This window comes from Hyperolius riggenbachi, chromosome 3 (assembly GCF_040937935.1).
Source record: "Hyperolius riggenbachi isolate aHypRig1 chromosome 3, aHypRig1.pri, whole genome shotgun sequence".
NCBI classification, from domain to species: domain Eukaryota; kingdom Metazoa; phylum Chordata; class Amphibia; order Anura; family Hyperoliidae; genus Hyperolius; species Hyperolius riggenbachi.
In genome coordinates, this window is record NC_090648.1 from 337419377 (window position 1) to 337438663 (window position 19287).

A 19287-nucleotide genomic window follows, 5' to 3' on the forward strand; every position below is an offset into this window, starting at 1 on the left:
AAACCGCTGACATCTTTATAGCACTAGTGTGCTACACACAAAACCATAGAGGTAGTTGTTTTTATAGCGTAGTATTATAAATGTTATTTACAGTTCCAAAGCTTTTCTTTCCTTTTGAGTCTTATACTGCTTTCAGTTCTACAGAATTGCTAGATAGCATGCAATTACTTACACCCTTCCATTATATTGGATAGAACTGTAAACTCAGTATGTGACCTAAAATAAAGGAATCCGTAAATTCATGCCTTTATTACAGCATTGCCATCGGTTACATATTATTTTCTGAGCCAATAAGCGGCTCAGAACAATTTTGTACGTTTATGTCAAATACTTTAAGGCATTTCAAAATATGTTATACACTGAATATGGATATATTCTGCACTCCCTACACTCATGAATATGTATGCTCTTTCTTCAGGTTGCCCTGTTTGAAGAAAGGTGGGAAAAGGAGCTGTAAAAATATTATGGCCGTTTTGTACCACATGCTATTTTGCTGCATTTTCCAAACGCTTGAAAATCGCAACATGCAAGGACATCAGCAAAATAATGAAAATCACCCTTTTAGGTCTCAGGCGCTCTTCTGCGGCGTTTCATTCCTAAGACCTCCTTCACACTGGGAATTGCAAAACGCTATCAAAATCACTAGCAGACTGCAAAGCAATTTTCCAGGAATTTTTCACGGTACAGGAAACCAATTTTGGAGCAATTGCTGTTTTGCAATTCCTTATCAATGAAACACAAACGCTCCAAAATCACATAAAAAAAATGCTGCATACAACACTTTTTTGATTTCAGCAAATCACTGGCGATCGGTAAGTGTGAACACTGCCAAACACATTACACTGCAGTAGCACTTTTCAAAAGGCTATCTAGCACCAGCAATTAAAAAAACTGTTGAAATCGCTAGTGTGGATGAGGCCTAAGTGACTATTCTCACTGCAGCGATTTCAATGTGTAAACCGTGAACACGCTGAATGTAGCATTTCAGATGCCCTTTTTTGATGTATGCGTTTACAGGTCTCTTCAGTAAGGGAAAACCAGCAATGCATTATTGATGAGGGGGCAACATGGGGTTGATTTGGTGTATTTATGTCAACTACACACAATAGTCAAGAGGATGATTATTATTTTTACCAACAATGACAACCTTCATATTCCAATAAAAGCCTACGTTTTTTAAAAAATGTAAACATATCAGGGATTATAAATACTGCAAGCAAAGGCTTGATTCAGTTTACCTTCACCATATGCAAGAAATAAAGTCAGTAGTTTTCTGCTGTGCTTAAGCGCTCTACTTGAATATTTAGATTTCTGTAGACTATCACGGAAGCAAGCAAATGTGTCCATCACATCCAGAGGCACGCATGAAAGTGTCTTTAGTCGTTGACCGCCTATAAAATACAAAAATAGTAATTAAGATATTCTCTTTCAATGAAGTTCACTTTAACCTTTAATTATTAAAGGATCCCCAACCTGTGGTCCGCGGCCCACTGGTGGTCCGCAGGACGTTTCCAGTTGGGCCGCGGGACTGTCCTCTTGTCTGCCCGCCCCGCCCCCTCCGCGGCCGCCGCTCCGTTACCTCTGGCGGCCGCGTGGTCTCTTATATTCTCCCTTCTCTCTCTTCCCAGTGTGTGTCACAACAGCGCGCCCTGCGGCTGCTGTGATAGAGAGGGAGGAAAACAGGAGAGAAAGAGCGGCTTCCTGTAGCGGCGCGCCGTTACTATGGGAACTGCTCTCACCTTCCTGCTTCTTCCCTCTCCATCACAGCAGCCGTAGGGCACGCTGTTACTCACACGCTGGGAAGAGAGAGAGAGGGGAATAAGAGAGACCGCTGGCCAAGGTAACTGCAGCGGCGGCCGCGGGGGGGGGGGAGGTGTGTGCTGCTATACTGGGGCACTATACTTGCTATACTGGGGCACTATACTTGCTATACTGAGGCACTATACTAGCTATACTGGGGCACTATACTTGCTATACTGGGGCACTATACTTGCTATACTGGGGCACTATACTTGCTATACTGGGGCACTATACTTGCTATACTGGGGCACTATACTGGGGCACTATACTAGCTATACTGGGGCACTATACTAGCTATACTGGGGCACTATACTTGCTATACTGGGCACTATACTAGGCGTAGTGGGCACTATACTGGCTGTACTGGGGCATACTAGCTATACTGGGGCACTATACTGGGGCATACTAGCTATACTGGGGCACTATACTAGCTATACTGGGGCATATTAGCTATACTGAGGCACTATACTTGCTATACTGGGCACTATACTGGCTGTACTGGGGCTTTACTAGCTATACTGGGCACTATACTGGCTGTACTGGGGCTTTACTAGCTATACTGGGGCACTATACTAGCTATACTGGGGCATACTAGCTATACTGAGGCACTATACTAGCTATACTGGGGCATACTAACTATACTGGGGCATACTAGCTATACTGGGGCACTACCTACCCATACTGGGCACTATACTAGCTACACTGGGCACTCTATTAGCTTTACTGGGCACTATACTAGCTTTACTGGGCACTCTACTAGCTATACTGGGGTAACTGTACTAGCCATACTGGGGCAACCAAACTCCCTATACTGAGGCAACTATGCTAGCTATGCCCCCCCCCCACCCCCGGTAACCCGCTGTGCACGACACTGTCCACTAGGACGCTACACAACCCACCCACCCCCCCCCCCCCCCCCCCCGCGGGCCCCGGAGAAAAATTTGGTCAGAAAGTGGTCCCCGGGCCCGAAAAGGTTGGGGACCCCTGCTTTAATAGGTTATCAACTGCAACCTAAAAGCAAACTTCTGCTTAAAACCTTAGCTGAATACTCACCTGACGAAGGATCAGGGAACCTCACAGCAGCCAGGTTCCCAGGTCCATCTCCCTACCCGCGGGAACAAGGAATGGTACACGTCGGGCACGAATGGGAGGTCAAATGATTGTGATACTTTGCATAGGAGTTGTCTGGGATATTAAAGTTTCAATCCGCCGCGATGGTCGTAATTGTCGCTCGTCGCCCTATTTTGTTCATGTAATTTTGTGCCTGTACTTACATTGCGAGTTAGCAGAATAGATCAATCATCGCTTCAAAAATTGCTGGTTGTCGGAAAAAATGATGTAAAAAATGATGTAGTAGGTACGGGCCTTTATTCATATTGCAACAAAGGTCTGTAGCTCATATTTTCCCTCCCTCCCTACAAGTCTGAGTGCACATGTTTATATGAATGGACAGGCTCGGCTGTCCCTGGCAATTTTGGTACTTCTGAGAAGGATAAACTCAATAAACTGTAAACATCAAAGATGCTGCCATTTAAGTTAAATTCCACTTTCTATACAACATTTCCATTAAGACAAATGGGTGCAGAACAAGTCTTTTTGCAGTTTAGAGGATACCCGCATCATAAATGAAGAGTGTTCTTTTACTTACCAAGGGCTTCTTCCAACCCCATGTAGTCTTGTAGGTCCCTAGCCATCCTCCCGGTCCTCTTCCTTGAACCACTGCATGGCCTGGTAAAGTCCATGGTTAAGCTAAGTTGTGCACTACTGCTCATGCTCTGACCTGGTTGGGCACCTCTTTGATCACACTCCTGTGGCTGGGACCGTTCTGTGCATGTGCAGTTGATTAAGACTGGGAACCACGTATGCGTGGAATACTCCCAGCCATGGCACTGCAATCAAAGAAATGTGCCACCGGGTCACACAACAGATTCGGAAAGACAACAGGAAGGACAGCAAGGGACCAACAAGACTCAAGAAGAAGCCCCAGGTAAGTAAAAGAACACTCTTTATTTACGACTTGGGCATCCTTAAATATTATCAAATAAAATGACCCTCCATTTTATTTTGCAGCCAGCTAAGAATTTTCAAAACTGAAAAAGAGTTCCAACTGCTATCTCTCTCTCTCTTTCTCCTCCCCCCTTTGTTTGATTTTGGCCTCAATTCACTAAGATCATGCTGGAGATAATAAGGCAAGAGAAAACTTGCCACCACACAGTGAGAGAGTTATCTTATCTCTTCATTCCTTAAGTTACCTCCTCTGTAGTTATCTCCTCTGTAGTTAATTTACCTCCTCTGTAGTTAATTTACCTCCTCTGTAGTTATTTTCACACGCAGTTACTAAACAGCCTGTCTTTAAAGCCAATGGGTACCGCTATAAAAATAAAAAAAGTCAGATACTCACCTAAGGAGAGGGAAGGCTCGGTCCTAATGAGCCTTCCCTCTTCTCTCCCGGTGCCCTCGGTGCTGCGCTGGCTCCCCCGTTCGCGTCCGCCGCCGCAGGGACTTCGGAGGTCTTCGGGAGCACTCGGGCTTCCGAAGACGGGCCGCTCGATACTACGCACGCGCAAGTGCGTCATAGAGGGCACTCGCGCATGCGTAGTATGGAGCGGCCCGTCTTCGGGAGCCCGAGTGCTCCCGAAGGCTTCCGAAACATCCCTTCGGCTGCGGAAGTGGCAGTATTTGACCGAACTGGTCGAATACTGCCACGGGGGATACTGCGCGGGACCGGGCACCGGGAGAGGAGAGGGCCTTCCCTCTCATTAGGTGAGTATCTGACTTTTTTTTTTTTTAAACGGTAAACATTCACTTTAACCTTTTCGGGACCGGCCACCTACCCCCCCTTAAGGACCAGGCATTTTTGGCGGGAAGGGGGTGCGCGCGTTTGGGGGGGTCAGGCGGCCGGATCCCGTGTGTGGCTGCCGGGCATTGTGTCCCCCCTTGGTGGCCTGGGCCCCCCCTTCTGCCAGCAGCCTTCACTTACCTTCCAGGCTCCAGCGATGAGCCGCACGGGACCCTCTTCTCCGGCCGGCATCTCCGCTTCATCTGACGAGCAGTTCCGGGTCGCGGCTTGATGACGTCATCAAGCCGGGACCCGGCGCTGACGTCAGATGAAGCGGAGATGCCGGCCAGAGCGGAGGGGGCGCCGATCGTCGCTGGAACGGCAGGGAGGTGAGTGGATCCTCTTCTTTCCCCCCCTGCCGCCGCAGCTGTCAAACAGATCACTACGATCCGACGGCGATCGTAGTGATCGTGTGATCAGCAGCCATACGCGATGGCTGCTGATCACTCGGGGGAGATGTCGGCTGTCATATGACAGCTTGATCTCCCCCTCCGGGTGCGCACGATCGCGTCGGGAGCGGAAATTTCGGGCCGGCGTAGATCCTACGCCGCATCAGGCTAGAACAGCCACAAGTGCGGCGTAGGATCTCATGCACATGGTCCCGAAAAGGTTAACTGTGGAGTTACTTTAAGGATTGAAGAGTCAACTCAAAGACAGAAGAGTTAACTTTAGGTTTGCCTGAGGTACAATGTTTCCTGAATACGACATGCCTTATCACCATGGTGATAACTATAGAAATGTTATTAAAGACAGGAGATAAGCTTAGTGAATTGAGGCCACAAATGTCTCTATGTTGGTCAGTTTTGCCAGGTGTCTCTATGTTGGTCAGTTTTGCCAGGGTAGACTCCCCCCAACCCCCCTTACAGTGCTTTCTTTCCAATAAACCGGTAATTTAATCTTCTAAATACAGCAAGTGATGACTATGTGAGCCTATAGGACATGTGTTCTCAGGATACTCTATGAACTTCACTCTCCTTTCCATAGGGCAGCACAGTACCATGACACAAAAAGTTGGAGTTCTAGGGCCTGATTCAACTGCAACAAACAATTTAATTCCAACAAGTATTAAGTGCTGGCAGTTAACTCATGGTATTTGTAAGTCACATTTTACATGGTATACTGCACTGCCAGGTCACTCAGCAGTGTGAAAAAGAGCTTGCTTAGATACTTTTTTTCTTGTCCGGCATTCTCTGTTTGTCTGATTCATTAACGGTTTGAGATGTGGGGCGGGATGTTTAATGTCAAAAATATCTTCATATCAATTAAGAGAATTACAGTTTTTACTGATTTAATCGTCAAGACAGGAACATTTTGAAGTCTCATATGGCTAGAAGGGAATTGCTTTTGTGAAAGTTATAGATTTACACAGAGTTGATTAGTATGCTATAAAGTGGAACTACAACTGTAAATAATTTCAGCTTTGCTTCCAGAAAAACTATCTAGGATGTTTTGCATATTTACAGTGATATAAGTTAATGTGATTAGGAGAGCCGGAATCCAAAAATCCGAGCAACAGAGACAGCATTACCACTGCCTTTACAATTACTGATTACATGCATTGCTGTGCCCAGAGCCAAGGTGGAACAAACCACACTGGCAGCTTGGCTTTTATGAAAACACTTATACACTACTAATGATATTACATATTTTCATTTATTTTAATGTAGTTACTTTAGAAGCCATTTAAATGCAATTTTAAAAGAGGTTTAAATGCAAACACATAATCATGAAAAGGAGAACACTTTAAATGTGAGAATTTTCCATCTAATACTGCATTAACAATGCCATAAAATGTGCTTTAGTGAAATCCACTTTTACATTTAAAATGATAATATGTTCAGCCTTATAAAAAAAATAAAAAAATCTTTCAAACTTGTCCTGAAATCACATGCGGAAACTTCTGAAAATCTATAGCTCTGAGCAAGGAAGGAGCTGCAGGCACTGAAAAACACCTAATGACCATGTAAAACTAAACGTCTTAGCAGTAAAACTATTACACATTTATATAGTGCTAACACATTTGGGTCCTTATCCAGTTAGATTTTTCTTCTAGGTTTTCTCCCAGGAGATAATTTTTCATCTCATCTAAAATTAACAGAACTTAGCAATTTTAAAAAGTACTAAAAAGTAGATTAACCTTTCCTGGACAGACGCAGTCTGAATCTACTTCCTGCAGGTGGTGCTGCGGCACTGACTGAACGTAGATTCTACGTCGCATTGACCACGCATCCCCGCCGTTACCGCCGATCTTGCCGTTCTGTCCCTGCTGCAATTCGCTCGCCCTGCCTTCTCTATGACGGCAGAGCTCTGTGAGCAGGTCAGGAGCAGTTTTCATTGGCTCCTGGCCCTGTCATCACTGTAAGCCAATCCCATCGGCTTACATTGATTGGCAGGGTCAGGAGCCAATGAAAGCGGCTCCTGATTGGCACACAGCGCTCTGCCGTCATAGAGATGGCAGAGAGAGGAGCCTGCAGCAGGGACAGAATGGCTTGACCGGCGGGAGCGGCGGATTTTTGCAGTGAATTGTCAGGAAGCGGCGTTTTACTGTACCAGCAGGCTCTGATCCTTAAGGGGACAGAGGCTGCTGGTACCGAAGTGGTTTAAAAAAGCGGTGTCAAATGTATTTTCTTGCATGGTGGGAACTTTTAAGTGGACCTGGGCTGAAGCTCAAGTCAAAAATCACATACTTGCCTAAGAAAAGGGAAGCCTCTGTATCCTACTGCGGCTTCCCATGGCATCTACCAGTCCCCTATTGCCGCTCATGGATCCCCCAAAGATAACCGACAAGGGGTTGTAGGTAATCTGATCAGGGCCGCACCTACACAGTAAGCCGGAACAGCTTGTGCAATGCAGGCCTGTCCGTGCTTGTGTGGCTGCAGCACGTCCTCGCTTGTGCCAGTAGAGGAGCATGACCTCAGTCAGCTGAAGGGTTCCAGGCAGTGACCGAGGATCAGAGGATACCGTGGGAAGCCTCTATACAATCAAAAGGCTTGCCTCTACACAGGTAAGTGTGTGATTTTTTTTTTACCCGAACTTTGGTTTGGGTTTGCTTTAAAGGTATTTTATTGGTAAAAATATCTCCTTGTAGAAAACTCAGTAAAAAGATAATAGGGTATGTACCTATATGTAGCCAGTGGCATAGTGATTGAGGAGGCAAGGTGCAACTGCAGGAAAGCCATTTTGGGGATGGAATAAACTGGAGAATGTGGGAAAGAATCCTACAGAAGCACAAGAATAACTTATAAGTCCATGCAGTTACTGGGATTTGAATTTGGTAAGCCAGCACTGCAACATTATAATACTATCTACTAGTGATGAATAAAAATGTCTCCTAATGTGCTAAGTAGCTTGCAAAAGGAGGGAGAACTTGGGGCTATCAAATCAGCGAACAATGAACACAGCTGATGCTTATCTGGATCAACTGCTAGCAACTGTGCTTTGGTAATCCCTATCTCTACCTCCTGGATGGACCAAAGAGAAAATTGGAGTAAAAGTCATTATATGTGTGCAGACTTGAAGAGCAGTTACCGTATATACTCGCATATAATCTGACACACGTATAAGCCGAGATACCCACTTTTCCCTTAGAATTCAGGAAGGGGGCATGTAAGCCCCCTTCCCAGTATAGCCCCCTCTACAGTAGCTAGATGTTCCCCCCAATACAAGTCAACTCCCATTCCCATAGCCAAATGTGCCCCAAGGATGATGCAGATGTGTCTTAAAGGACTACTGTAGGGGGGTTGGGGGAAAATTAGTTGACCTTGCCGTGTCCTCACTCCCACTAGTGCCACCAGGAGCGTACTGCGCAGTCCCAGTATGGTCTGTGCCTACGCAGTATGCTCCTGGTGACATCAGCGGGAGCGAGGACATGGCAATGCAGGCGCAGTGGTTTTCAGACTTTAAAGTCTGAAATTCCAGAAGTGAACCAGAGGCGGGTCCAGAGCATCAGTGAGTGGCTGCGCGGGCACAGGATGTCTGCGCGGGACCATTAGAAGCCCCGGGTTAGTTCAACTCATTTTCCCCTGACCCCCCTACAGTATCCCTTTAAGATGCCACTAGATGACATCATAGATATGAGGCACAGCGATTGCCCCGATCACTGCACCGCTGAAAAGTTGCTGGCATGCTCCGCTCCACAAGCTGGGAGACACTGGTAGTCTTGAGCAGAGCAGTGCACTCTGCACACCCTGTTGCATGGGATGGGGGCACTGACACAGCTGGGAGCAAGTTGGCAAGATTAGGATCACTAGTGCACGCATCCTACACTCCAATACCAGTAACAAAACCTGCTCCACCATCCGTTCTGCTCCACTGACGTGCATATAAGCCGAGGGGGTAACTTTTCAGCACGGTTTTTGTGCTGAAAAATTAGGCTTATACGTGAGTATATAAGGTATTATGGTATGACCAGCAATATCAAATTCAATTATTTTACTACTATTTGTCCTGTTATCTCCATACAGAGGACTGATCAATCAGCCACACTGGAGTCCATTTCAACAGAACATGTGGTCTGTGTTGCTTCTGCAAACCCTTTGTAATAAATGGCAATTAGTACTAAAGTGGGGCTAAGACTGGTCAGTGGATAGCATCTTGATGGTGCTGGATTTCTTCAAAGTTTTCAGTCAAACAAAACAGCACAACTTTAGAAGGTAAGAAGTATTTCCATATATACTCAGGTTATGTTCAAAGTAGAATTTGCATTTCACTCCCCATAAAAACAGAAGCGCAACAGAATATAAAAGCTGTATAACATGTTATAAATGCATTGGGTTGCATACAGTGAAGCATAAGGTCAATTAAACGTAAGCTTCACAGTCTCTGTTAATGCATGTACTCCATTAGATAACCAGACGCACTGTAAACGTTGCATAGGTTTAACCCTCCTGGCGGTCAATTGTTCTGTTGCTGCGCGGCCGCGGGAGGTTTTTTAAGCCTAATTTTTTTTTTCATCATGTAGCTAGCCTAGTGCTAGCTACATGATTCCCCCCTCCCTGCGGTCTCCCTCCCACCCCTCCGATTGCCGCCAGCGATCAAGCCCATCCGGAAATCCCGTTCTAAACGGGATTTACTTCAGGGCTTCCCCCATCGCCGTGGCGAAGAATGGAGTGACGTCATTGACGTCGTGACGTCACAGTGAGTCCCGATCCACCCCATAGCGCAGCCTGGCGGCGATTGGCCAGGCTGCGCAAGGGGTATGCGGGGGCCTGCATCGCGGCAGGTAGCGTCACATCGGCGGCGAGCGCCGGTGATCGACCCGAACACACAGCAAGCTAAAAAAAATTTATGAAAATCGGCCCAGCAGGGCCTGAGAAAACCTCCGCGGTGGCTTACCCTGAGCTCAGCTCGGGGTTACCGCCAAGAAGGTTAATATAAAGCACCGGATGCACTGGATTACTGGGCGCACTGTGAACGTTGCAGCTTGGCTTTTTGCGTTCATTACATCACTCAATGTCCTACTGTGAATGTATCTTCAGAGGAAACTAAATAGCAATACTTCCTTGTGTAAGAGTAGGTAAACAAATATATATATATATATATATATATATATGTATATATATATGTATACACACACACACTGCATGTATATGAGAAAGAGCAAGACTTAACACACTGGACAATGATCCCTTGGACAGTGTGCAGATCCCTGAACAAGGGAAGAAAAAGTGGAAGGGTGTGTTTCTGCATTTATTAGGAGTAAAGAGATAAAGTATATTGTGATTTGTTATTTGCTTTGGACACAAATGTATGTCACGTTAACAGATGTTACAACGCTCTGACCTGAATGAACAATGTGTCCCCTGTGATCAATATTGTCTCTCAGATCCCTCATTTTATTGCTCACTGTGCCAACATCAAGCTGCATTCCAATGTAATTCCTGCAATGCATCTAAAAAGCAAAAGAGAAAAAGAATGCATAGTTTTTATTATGTTTACAGATCTTTCCATTCAATTTAGAAAGCATGCTAGTTCTGGAAATGTCATATTACCAATGTGACTTTATAGCTGACACAGTGTGGGGGAAGGAAGGCTGTTGTTTATCTTGTCCTTTAGCGAAAATACCATAACTGCAATTTATGTTTTACAAGAAAATCTGCAAAATGAATGTGCTATGTGCTATTTTCTTATTATGTTAAACAGATGTAAAGGTTATTAGTACCATTACTTCTTCTGGGATACTCAAAATAACAACAATTCTACAGCTATATTTCCTAATAAAGCTTTGCATGTAGTGAATGAATATTATTAATATTGCAAAATTAAACTTCCTGAACATGAAACAAAGGAACTGCCCTACAACAACAGTGGTTACAACAAAGTGTAATATGAGTGCAAATATAGAAAATATTGCTGAAAAAGCTACAAAAAGCAAAGTTACACATAAAAAATATTCTGGGATGTCCGGTAGATGAGCTTCAAGCTTGGAACCCCAGGTGCCAGAAGAAAAGGAAACATAAAAGAGCACCGGGAGCGCCAATAGTGTAGAATTTCTACTTGGGTCAAAGTAGGTCGCACTCCAGATACATAAAGCCTACTGGATTCAATCACAGGGATGACCCTTGTGATGGGAGATGAAACAATACTGGATGGGAGGAGGCGTCCAAAAGAATCAAACACATTAAAGTATACTACCCAAAAGACACAGCAGAAAAGGAAAATGATGTTCAGGTATACATTTTCTAGTTTTCAACTACCTTGTACCTCTTGTGTCTCCCTCTGTCCTCCTCTGTACCCCATGTGTCTGCCTCTGTGACTGTCCTTGTGTTCTCCAATATGCCCCTTTGTGTCCCCATGTGTACTCCGTTTGTTTCCCTGTGTCCTCCTCTGAATGGACACAGTACAGGGAGTCCCCGACATTGTGGCGGGTTAGAGGTTCATATTGGCAGGTGTTCACAAGTCAGGAACTCCCTGCATTTGCACTATAAAACACAGTGACTGTTTTTACCTGCTTTGGGGGGAGAAAAAGTGAGTCTTATAGTCCAAAAAATACAGTATTTTAAATTACAGTAGTTGTGTGTAACTTTTATATTAGACATTAAATGCATGCAGTTTTTTTGTAAGTGCATACTGTAGCTACACTGTAAATTAAATTTATAGTACACATCCTTAAAGAGAACCTGTAACAAAAAAAAGTTCCCCTGGGCAGTACTCACCTCAGGAGGGGGAAGCCTCAGGGTCCCAATAAGGCTTCCCCCTCCCCTGTAGCTTCAGGCAATCCAGCGCTGGCTCCCCCGAAGCGTCCCGCAATCCTCCCCCGACAAGCCTGACAAGGCTTGATATATTTACCTTCCCTGGCTCCAGCGAGGGCGCTGTTGCGGCTCTCTGCACGGAGATAGGTGAAAATAGCCGATCTCAGTCGGGTCCGCTCTACTGAGCAGGTGACTTGCGCCTGCACAGTAGAGCGGGCCGACAGCGATCGGCTATTTCCACCTATCTCCGTGCAGAGAGGGGATACTGCGCCTACGCTGGAGCTGGGAAGGTAAATATTTACATCCCGCTGTTCAGGGAGCTGTCTCACCACCGTCGTGGAACCGAGGAAGCCTCAATAGGATCCGGAGGCTTCCCCCACCCGAGGTGAGTACCCCCAGGGTAGGTTTTTTTGTTACAGGTTTTCTTTAAAGCTAATTATCCCCTGTAGCAGACTTGGGCACTTACACAGTATTGAACACTGATCACTCCCAGAATACCTAGTTTATGGAGTAAGATCTTACAAAGTATTATAAAAAATGCTGTTACTCAGCCCGATTACTGAGCAAAGGAATCAATGTCCTTTACATTCCTATTACAATTCATCTTGGAATGTAGCTTTAATTGCAAAGCAAAAAAATAAACAAGAGGAAAAAACTTGAGAAAGCAACCTTTCCATCACTGTTGTGTAGCTGTCTATTGCCAGCAGAATCATTTGATCCCTTTAGTTTCCACATTCTGTCAGCCACCATCCTCTGCGCATTAGCCAACAATGGTGTCACTTGCTCTGTAAATCTCTCGCTGTCAAAAAGAGAAATGTATATTCATGTGTAGCAGAAGTGTAAGTTACAGCTTACATATGACATTTACAAGTCATTTTTAAATAACGTTATGATTTTGCCAATTTGTAATTTTTCAGTAAATCCAAATTGTCCTGGATTTATTAATAAAGTCTTGCATAGCATACCTGCTACTTCAAAGATATTCATGCAAACCTTACTGTAGTTTTTATTGACCCAGGCAGCAGAGCCGGATCATCCAGAAGGCAACTAAGGCAAATTCTTAGGGCCTGGTAGATGTCAAGAGGCCTGGCTGCCACCTTTTGTGATCCCCATTCCTCATCTCACCTTACCAAAGAAGCCAGGTGGCCTGCAGTGGGAGACAAATATGCTATCTTGTCTGGGGCCTAATTTCATGTTAATCCTTCTCTGCAGATGGGGGTTGAAAAATCCCCCCCCCCCCAATCTGCTGTCTACTGGCATCCCCATCTCCATGACTATAGTGTCTTCTCCCATCACAATAAGTGACGAGAAAGGGCACTCTAATCATAGAGTAGAGGATGCCAGGAGCGACGGAGGAACCCAGAGAGAGAGTCCCTTCTGCTATGCTCCCACTGATACTCTCATGGGGGCAGGGGGCTATATTTAGCTACCAGGAAGAGGGTCTTCTGCCTTCCTATATTGGAGAGGGCCTGCGTACATATACTGGGGGCCCTTTTATTACCTATAATCGGGGATCTTTTTGGCTACCTATACTTAGGGGATGGTCACATCTGACTATTTATACTGGCCTTCTGACTATACTGGGGGGCCTTTTATGGCTACTACTGGGAGCTACTACTGGCTACCAATACTGGGGGATCCTTATGGCTACCTATACTTAGGAAGGCTGCTATTGGCTACCTATACTGCTGGCGCTACATCTGACTACCTATACTGGGGATGCCCTTCTGGCTAACTATACGGGGGGGGGGGGGGGGTGCTACTTCTGGCTACTTATACTGCATGGACTCCTTTTGGCTACCAATACAGGGATTCATATCTCTAGTCTTTGTATACTGGTGGGCTACCTGTACTGGGGGTACTACCTATACTAGTGGGGGAGTCTGGCTACCTATACTGTGACCTACCTGAGGCTATCTAATACTGGGGAATTCCTCTGGCTACCGTTACTGTAGGGCTGCCTAATACTGGGGGGAGTCTCTGGGTATTTAAAATTGGTGTGTGGGGGAGGGCAGTGGGGCAGGTACAAAATGTGCCTTATAATTTTTTATGGGGGGGGGGGGGGACAACCAGAACTTTGCTATGGGGCCCCATGTTTCCTAGCTACACCCCTGCTTGGAATGTACTGCACAGGCAGGGGGCAACATGGAAAAAAAGCGTTACAGTTACCATTATCCATTAATGTATCCAAAATATGAACTAAGGTGAACAGATTAGGAAAGTGATAACATACAAATAAGATATTTTTTCACATGTACAGAAAGACTTACTGTGTAAGAATATTGAATTGGATTGCAACATGTATAAGGGTTTCCCATCTTTTCACATGATACAAAAGTTCAATAGTTTTCAGAACCAGATCACATGTCCAGCGCATGTCAACGACTGTCACATCATCAAACGGGTACTCAAAGGTGAGATTAGATCCACCCTCTTCATCAGCAATGCCACCCATGCAGCTGGGTACACTGAACGTCTCATCCTCATCAACAACCTAAATATGGAAATGACAAAAAAACAAGTCTGCTGTGACATTTCTGCTAGAAGACAATACCTAAATCTCTGCACTATTATAATGATAAACATATGTGGCAATTCTGAAACACTAAAATGAGAGGGAACACTTTCTCCCTTGGGAAGAAAACACAGTATGCTCACTTAAAGAGGGCAAGCTCATAACTAATTTCCAAGCCCAATTGATAGGATATGTGTAACATTATGTTTGGTAGCACTGCACACAGCCATTGCCATCAGTCCTACCCGAATCAGGACATTATTAAAGCCCAATTTCAGAAACAGCAGGAGGAATGGTCTCTTCAGCTCTGGTGATTATGTTCTGTTTGTTCCGATTCATTATTCCATTATCAGTCTCCCAGTCTAAGCATTTGTTACATCGCAATCTCAGCATTGTTTACACAAACCTGATCTTATTACAAACCACAGTGAATCTGATATCTGTATTTCTTAATATATATGAGCAGCACAGCTTGCAACCTTACATTTTGGGCACCATAGTCCCTCTCTTCTTCTCAGTAATCCCTGTTTTGGGTATGCCCTATTTATCTATGAAGAAAGGCATTTAAAGTCATTAGAAAAATAAATTACTCCCTTATAATTGTACCATCATGAACTTTAACATGCTCTGGTCTGTAGAGGCTGAGATGTAGCTTTATTTATTTTCTCTGAGCATAGTACAGTCTGACCCTGGAGTGAATTTTATGGGACATCCACTCCTGAGAAGATTAACAACTGTCTTGAATGTTTTCCACGTTTAAAAAAGCTTTCCTTATTGTTACAAAACATACTGATGGCATCAGATACAGGCATATTTCTAAGCATATGAATGTTCAAGTGGGCACCGTTGGGACCAAGATTCAGAGTTGGAAAGAACATTATTTCACAAAAAACTGGCCAAAAAAATAGGCAGAGTGGAAGCACACATCTGTAATCTAACTTTATTCCAAAAATCATTTAAAGTAGCAGGCATCAGTACTGTAAATAATTTCCCTTTAAACCAGCCATGACCATGTGCTTCTCACAGATTAAAGAACAACAATCAAAGAAACTGGTTTTCTGTATACCCCACATACCTATAGAGCTTTTAGCCAGCAACACTAAAATGCTTTTCAGAGATCTCTCGGCATAGCCTGTGTGAAAAAAAGCCATGTTTACCAGCTGTTTTGTAACAATTTGTGTTGCATGGGGTAAGGGGATGGCAGAGCTGAACTGTAACCTGGGTGTAAACTGTTTACTTCACACTGCATGGCAGAGAATCAGGCACACAGACAGAGCTTTAGCTGATGATTATTTAAACACATTTGAAGCTATATTCCTGCTTTCATTCTGAAAAGATTCCAGTCACAGTATTAGAGCCAGTGAAGATTGTTTCTGTATGTTGGATGTACTGGGCACAGTCCTCCATAGTAATGCCCACAGTGAGAACTGTTTTCTGTAAATGTCATTTTCTTCATATAAAACATGGAGAGGTGAATACAAGCCTTCATATTGCTATTTTCTAGTAATTAATGGAAATATACTGTATGTGGCATTTAGAATTTTAGTTAACTTTAATAGTTGTCCTTTAAAGTCAGATGAATCAAAACAATGGTTAAAAGAGATGTCCAAGAGCCAAGAATCACTTTTAGATAGTATCTAAACAGCAGTACCATGGATGTAGAACAAAGGGTGTGACGTACTATGACCACAGTGTGGCTAAATAGGAGTGCTATAGTTCCTATGTGAATGATGAATGAGTGTAATATGGCTGCAGTGTGGCTTAACACCAGTAATATGGGTGCAGTGTAAATAAATGAGTGGACAATAGCTGAAGTGTGACTGAATGGGAATATTATAACTTTAACGTAGCAACATTGAAATTAGAGTAATATGGTTGCAGTGGAGCTTAATGGTGCAGTAAGGTTGCAAGTTGTAGCATGATGGTATAAGGGCTTTTGGGGACATAGAGAGTATGCTACATTTCCTCCCTCTTCCTTCTGTTTTCTGATGTCAGTGTTGGGAGTTACGTGTAATGACAGCATTATAGGAAAGCACCACATCTATCTTTTTAAGAAAAATAATTGTTGATTCAGTCACTGAGGAGCAAGACGCATACCCATTCATGAAAATTAACTTCTGTGGTAAAGCTGCGAAGGACAAGGGGCCAGGCACACTAATCAGCTGTAATATTGCTATGCTCAAGTAAGACAAGCATTTCTTTGGTAATATGCATTACTAATATACATTTCTGTAGCAATTACTTGAGCACCACAGGTCGCTCTAATAGAGTAACTCAGGGTACACTGTTGGCGGTAGTTCCGATAATATGGCCATGCGCTGTCTCTGCACAGCAATATCACCGCTGGTTAGTGCATCAGGCTACCAATTCAGATGTAGCATATGCAAGACCAGGTAAAGCAATCTAACCATGTTAATTTTTATCCAGAAGTTAATAGGCTTGTAGTATGAGTTAAACTACTTCTATCTCTTTAGTTCTGTATGCAAGTTATGTGTACTATTTAACACACAGTAGAAATGACCTTCAGCAGGGAACACATACGGAATCCTGTGCTGAATACGTTGGTAACCAAACATATAATAAAAGCTGTTTACAGTCCAGCCATCATGAAAAAGCAGTGAGCAGTGACAAACACTAGCTAAGAGCGCTTTTTATTGTGTCTAAAAATAGAAAATCAGAAAGCAAGTGTAAAATGTGACTGGGAAAGAGTAATGCGCACTGGCTTTGTACCAGAGTTTGTTCAAGACACTAATGAATCATGTGTAGCATGAAACTAGTGTTTGCCAGCAGCTTTATTCCTCTGACTCTCTCTGCTAGATGGACATTTTTAATTGACTGTACTAAATGTAACGTTTTATCTTCGGCTGTCTGGGATAGAAAATCATTTCTCTCGGGTGTGCCAAATATTTACTATACAAACATGTCTTCTTTGGGGACACATTCATATTTTCACGGTGTTAAATGTATTATCTTGCAGTCAAATTTTGAAAGACAAAATCATCTCCATGCAGCTGAATGTTTACAGATTGAAGAGAAAAGACCATTCATAAGTATTCATGTAGCGCAAAGCCATAATTTGGCTACCACAAGCCCTGAAGTCAAATGACAAAATGGAGGTCAGTGAATGACTGCCATATTTGTTTATAGTAGGTCCAGTAGCTACACAAAGGTCTGATGCATCGAAGGGATGGATGTACTAAAGTTTGGGCTATTGCAATGGACACTTGGAACGCTGCTCCAATGTGAGAGTTAACTCATGTGTGAGCAGGCATGATAATTGATAATACCTTTACAGCACACCTCATCTGATGCAGCAGGCTTATTAGTTAAGATAACACAGAGCAGAAGCTGTCCAAGGTGCTGAATATGCTGCACAGTTGGCACAGCATGTGTAATATAGCATTTTGTTTGAAATGGCAAAATAATAATAGTAATAGTGGATTCCCTCCTAACCAATAGTAATTATTGATCCTAGTCACAGGGACTATCAACATGAAGGAAGAGATCGAGCAGCCGTGAGATTTTTCTATTCCATATGCTTGACAGCACACACTCAAAGCACTATGCCTGAATAGGCACTGGAGCCCTTTGGTGGAAATACCTTTGCTCTTTTAGGGTGCCTGATGATTAGAAGGCAGATAATGTGCTATATGGTCACTGCCATAACAAAGCAATCAGATAAGCAATACATCCCAAGCAATGAGTTCAGACTATGTGTAAGGGTTTACATACATTACTCGATTTTTGGCATCAATATCCGACTGATTCGATAATAATTACTGAATCTGGCAGAGATTGATGCCACAAACTAGACATCCAATCGATTATATTTATCAATTTCAATTGAAAAAAGGGAGCTCAAACAGATGTGCAGTGGTAACGGCCCAATGACTGATAGACCCCTGGCCAATCTCCCCCTTTCAAGTGTGTGTGTACCCCCTGGCCTGTGGTAAGTGTTGCAGGCTCACCTGTCACACCAACTCCTGTCCTCCTCCTGTGTCAACCATTCTTTTAAATTTCCACCATGAGCGCCTGTACCATGTGACACCGCTGCATGTACTGACGTTTCTACATGTTAGTCTAGTTGGAGGCAGTGGCGCAAGGATGATTTGCAATAGATTTCATGCTGAAATTTATTGGAAATCTGTCTGCAGTGTGTGGGCTAGCAATATCAGATCAGATAATAAGAGGGATTTATCTGATGGTCAATCTGGTGGCAGATCGAGAAATGTATGGGTACTTTAAGACCCTCTGCCCATTGTCCACAAGCATATATTGTAATGAAACACACAAAATGTTGTCTAGGTTTAAATAAATAAAACACTCAAACTGACTTGAATAACATTTTTATCAATCCTTAATCTTTTTCCAGTTTTTTGGGTTTTTCTCTGGGCACCTCCACGCATGTTCTTTTTCCTCCACTGTGTCGATTCTTCTGGCTTGTCTGGCATGGTAATCTTGGTGAAACCCTTGTAACTCCCCAAGCATTTAATTAAAGTTTCTGTCTGGAGGTCTCCTTCACGCACTTTTAAATCTCCCACTAAACTGACTGATTCCCACCAGCCACCCAAGTATACAAAAACTCATATAAATAATAAGAAGAGACCTACATGCCAGTAGAGCCACTTTTTTCCCTCATCATCACACTATAAGCCTTAGAGACTGGAACTGGTATTAGTATAATTTACTGTAAACAAAGAAATGTAAACAAGCTATGTCTATTTTACATGTTAAAAGGTCTTAAACTGTACCAGAGCTATTGTAAAAGGAAGATTTGATACTCACCCATGGCTTCCACCAGCAGCATAAACACGTCCAAAGACCCACGCAGTCCTCCCGCGTTCTGCCATTCAGCCGCAATCAGCCCTGGTAACAGACTCAGTCGGGTCCAGTTTGGGTCTTTTACACATGCTGGTGAGTATCAAATCTTCCTTTTACATCAG

The 19287-nt window shown here is 43.8% G+C and overlaps 1 protein-coding gene across 1 annotated transcript in view; it reads right to left on the reverse strand.

The window, feature by feature from the left end:
• Nucleotides 1-19287, reverse strand: part of CFAP54 (cilia and flagella associated protein 54) — a 528182-nt gene that overhangs the window by 190100 nt on the left and 318795 nt on the right. Inside the window, exons 40-43 of the mRNA XM_068273664.1 lie at nucleotides 14100-14323; nucleotides 12499-12628; nucleotides 10421-10529; nucleotides 1239-1391 (exon numbers count right to left, since the gene is read on the reverse strand). Coding sequence (XP_068129765.1) covers nucleotides 1239-1391; nucleotides 10421-10529; nucleotides 12499-12628; nucleotides 14100-14323 — 616 coding nt within the window. The remainder of the gene's footprint in view (nucleotides 1-1238; nucleotides 1392-10420; nucleotides 10530-12498; nucleotides 12629-14099; nucleotides 14324-19287) is intronic.